This window comes from Trichechus manatus, unplaced genomic scaffold (assembly GCF_000243295.1).
Source record: "Trichechus manatus latirostris isolate Lorelei unplaced genomic scaffold, TriManLat1.0 scaffold00170, whole genome shotgun sequence".
NCBI lineage: Eukaryota > Metazoa > Chordata > Mammalia > Sirenia > Trichechidae > Trichechus > Trichechus manatus.
The window spans coordinates 3,985,383-3,988,076 of NW_004444106.1; the positions used below are offsets into that span (position 1 = coordinate 3,985,383).

The following is a 2,694-nucleotide window of genomic DNA, read 5'->3' on the forward strand; positions in this document are numbered from 1 at the left end:
AGTGTACACTTTTGTATTTTTTCACTTATTTTGTGTAGGAATTTTGAAATTTGAAAAACATCTACTAAAATGGAAAAGCTTAGGAAAAATATTTTAAAAGAAGAAAAAATGTATTTCTGCTTTATTGAGTAGCTGGTGATATGATAGAGAACAAAACAAATACATCTCCATTCTTGTGGTGTGCAGCTGGGCAGTCATCTGCAAAAAGTGGCTAATAACAGTACAGTCTGTTATCTAGTGCTGCAGGTAACAGAAATACCACAAGTGGGTGGCTTTAACAAACAAATTTAATTTCGCACAGTTTAGGCGGCTAGAAGCCCAAATTCAGGGTGCCAGCTGTAGGGGAAGGCTTTCTTTCTCTGTGGGCTCTGGGGGAAGGTCCTTGTTTCTTCTCAGCTTTTATTTTTGGTTCCTTGGTGATCTGCATGTGGTGTGGAATCTATCTTCTCCCATTTCTGCTTAATCTGCTCTTTTATATCTCAAAAGAAATTAACTCAAGACATATTCTACTCTAATACTGCCTCATTAACATAACGAAGACAACCTATTCCTAAATGGGATTATAACCATAGGTTAGGGTCACAGGATTCACAACATATATTTTTGGGGGACATAGTTCAGTCCATAACAAGTACCTAATAGGGTTTTTATAAAGATAAATACCTCAATACATGTTTGAAATAGTGCCTGGCATAAAGTGTCTGCTGAATAAATGTAACGTAAGCTGCTATTACTATATCATCTATGAAATGAAAGAATAATTGCCATCACAGTGTTGTGATCTCAGAGGGCTTGTCATGTAACAGGGCCTCAATAAATGTTAGTTTCTTTAGTGTTTAAAGTTTGGGTGTTGGGACGTTGGCTGCCCACTTATCTCTTTTTCTTGGTCTCATTATCTTTCTGACTTCAAGGAAGCCTCTCCCTCTTTCCCCTCCCCAGGCTTACCTATCATTCTCTCTCAGGACCTAGACTTAGGGTGTTTCCCTCCCAGGCTGACACTTGACTCCTTGCCTACATCTAGCTTGGCACAGAACAACACACATACCCCGAAGAGTGTGGGTGAGACATACACAGCATTGTTGGCCAGAAGGTAAGCCCTACCTGGGAGAAACACCATCTCAGAACAGAGCAGGCTTTGAAAAGTGTTGGAGGGGAGGCGGCCGTGACAGGCACCCAGGGACCTTTAAGGGAGGGAGTTGGGGGGCGGATATCCAGGGACAAGGGAAAAGGTTACTTAAATTCTACTTCTTTCTCTAACCAGGCAGATGGCCCTTCTTCAGGCCAATAAGGATCTCATTTCTACAGGAATGAGGGAATTTAATATTCTGCTGAATCAACAGGTAAGTCTGGCACTCTGTTTCGAAGGACAGGCCTGGAAAGTAGGAGGTGAGGGAGAATAATATGGAGTTGGGAGTGTAATGCTGGAATTAATGGAAACAGCTCAAGACAGGGAATACAAATTGGAGGAAGGAGGATGTGAGTTTCTGGGGACTACTTGTATTCCTGGATCACATTGCTGACCACACTCCTCCCCACCTACCCCCAGGTCATGCATGATAATCCTATTCCTGAAGAAGCCATGGTAATTGTGGTGGATGACTGGGTGAACTTCTACGTCAACTATTACAGGCAGAAGATGACCGGGGAGCAGGAAGAGCAGGATAGGGCTCTGCAGGAACTTCAGCAAGAGCTGAACACTCTGGCCACCCCTTTCCTGGCCAAATATAGTGCCTTCCTGAAGACCTTGTAAGCATCCAAATTGCCCACTGTTTTCCTCCTAGCCCAGCGATCCAGGCCTTCATCTCTAAGAAACCCCCAAATCCTGGTTTATGTTCTTCATGTCCTCAGGCTCTGCTCCTTCATGCCGCTACTCTACCTTCACACCTCAATAAAGACAAATGCGCCCTTCTTCCAGTGTCTGTCCCTGACTTGTGGAGGCAGTTGGGGCCTTTAGTTTTAGCCCTGCTTCCTAGATCTGATCTTGGAGACTTAATTCCTTACAGTAGAGGTCAGCAGCCTTAAGTAACCACTGGCTAGTACTTAAATAGTCTGGTAGACAGGGTCTGAAGAGGGGGGGTGGGCGATGCCTGGAAGGGTTGGTTAAAAAAGGGGGGGCGGGTACGGATGTTTTGGAGCTTTACAGAAATTATGGTCCTGTGAGGTGCTTGTCCAGCAGAAATTTGGACGTCTCCCAGTCTTGTTCACCCTGTGCCAGGTGGAATCATGGGTCCACCTGCCTCGATTTTCCAGTCCCTGCCCTTAGGTCCAGGTTGAGCAAAGTTCTAGGATCTTCTGACTCTAAAGACTACTGCAGAATACCTCCCAGGTGCCCCAGAGTACTGCAGTAATTTAGAGCTGGAAGAGATTTGGGGAACCATCCATCCAGTCCCTCATTTTTCAGACAGAGAAACCCTTTACCTCTGGCTCCGCTATCCTTTGCCCAGATTCCAGGATTGGGAAGCAGAGGGACAAACCCATCTTCCCCGCTGCTCCCAACCTTTTCCTGTCACTCACCGAACTAGCCCCCCTTTCTTCTCGACCTCCAGGCCCTAAATTCTGTTGAACATAGGGTTGCTATGAGTCGGAACCGACTTAACGGCACCTAACAACAACAAGGGCAGAATCAGGGCCCGGTCAGGCTCACAAGCTTTTAAAAAAAAACAAATGAAGGTATTGGGAGAATGAGGAGGGGCC

At 45.5% G+C, this 2,694-nt stretch overlaps 1 protein-coding gene across 1 annotated transcript; it reads left to right on the forward strand.

Moving 5' to 3' along the window:
- The first annotated feature begins 963 nt into the window (after positions 1–963).
- Positions 964–1,902, forward strand: AHSP (alpha hemoglobin stabilizing protein). Its single transcript, XM_012558457.2, has 3 exons — positions 964–1,090; positions 1,262–1,340; positions 1,547–1,902. The coding sequence occupies exons 2-3, from the start codon at positions 1,266–1,268 to the stop codon at positions 1,748–1,750; spliced, it is 279 nt and encodes a 92-aa protein (XP_012413911.1). The 5' UTR covers positions 964–1,090; positions 1,262–1,265; the 3' UTR covers positions 1,751–1,902.
- The last annotated feature ends 792 nt before the right edge of the window (positions 1,903–2,694 follow it).

Excerpts from the sequence above, each read along its gene's own strand:
- AHSP (XM_012558457.2), top strand. The coding sequence starts at position 1,266 with ATGGCCCTTCTTCAGGCCAATAAGGATCTCATTTCTACAGGAATGAGG. Across the intron at positions 1,341-1,546 it reads ATATTCTGCTGAATCAACAG|GTCATGCATGATAATCCTAT; the intron begins GTAAGTCTGGCA and ends ACCTACCCCCAG.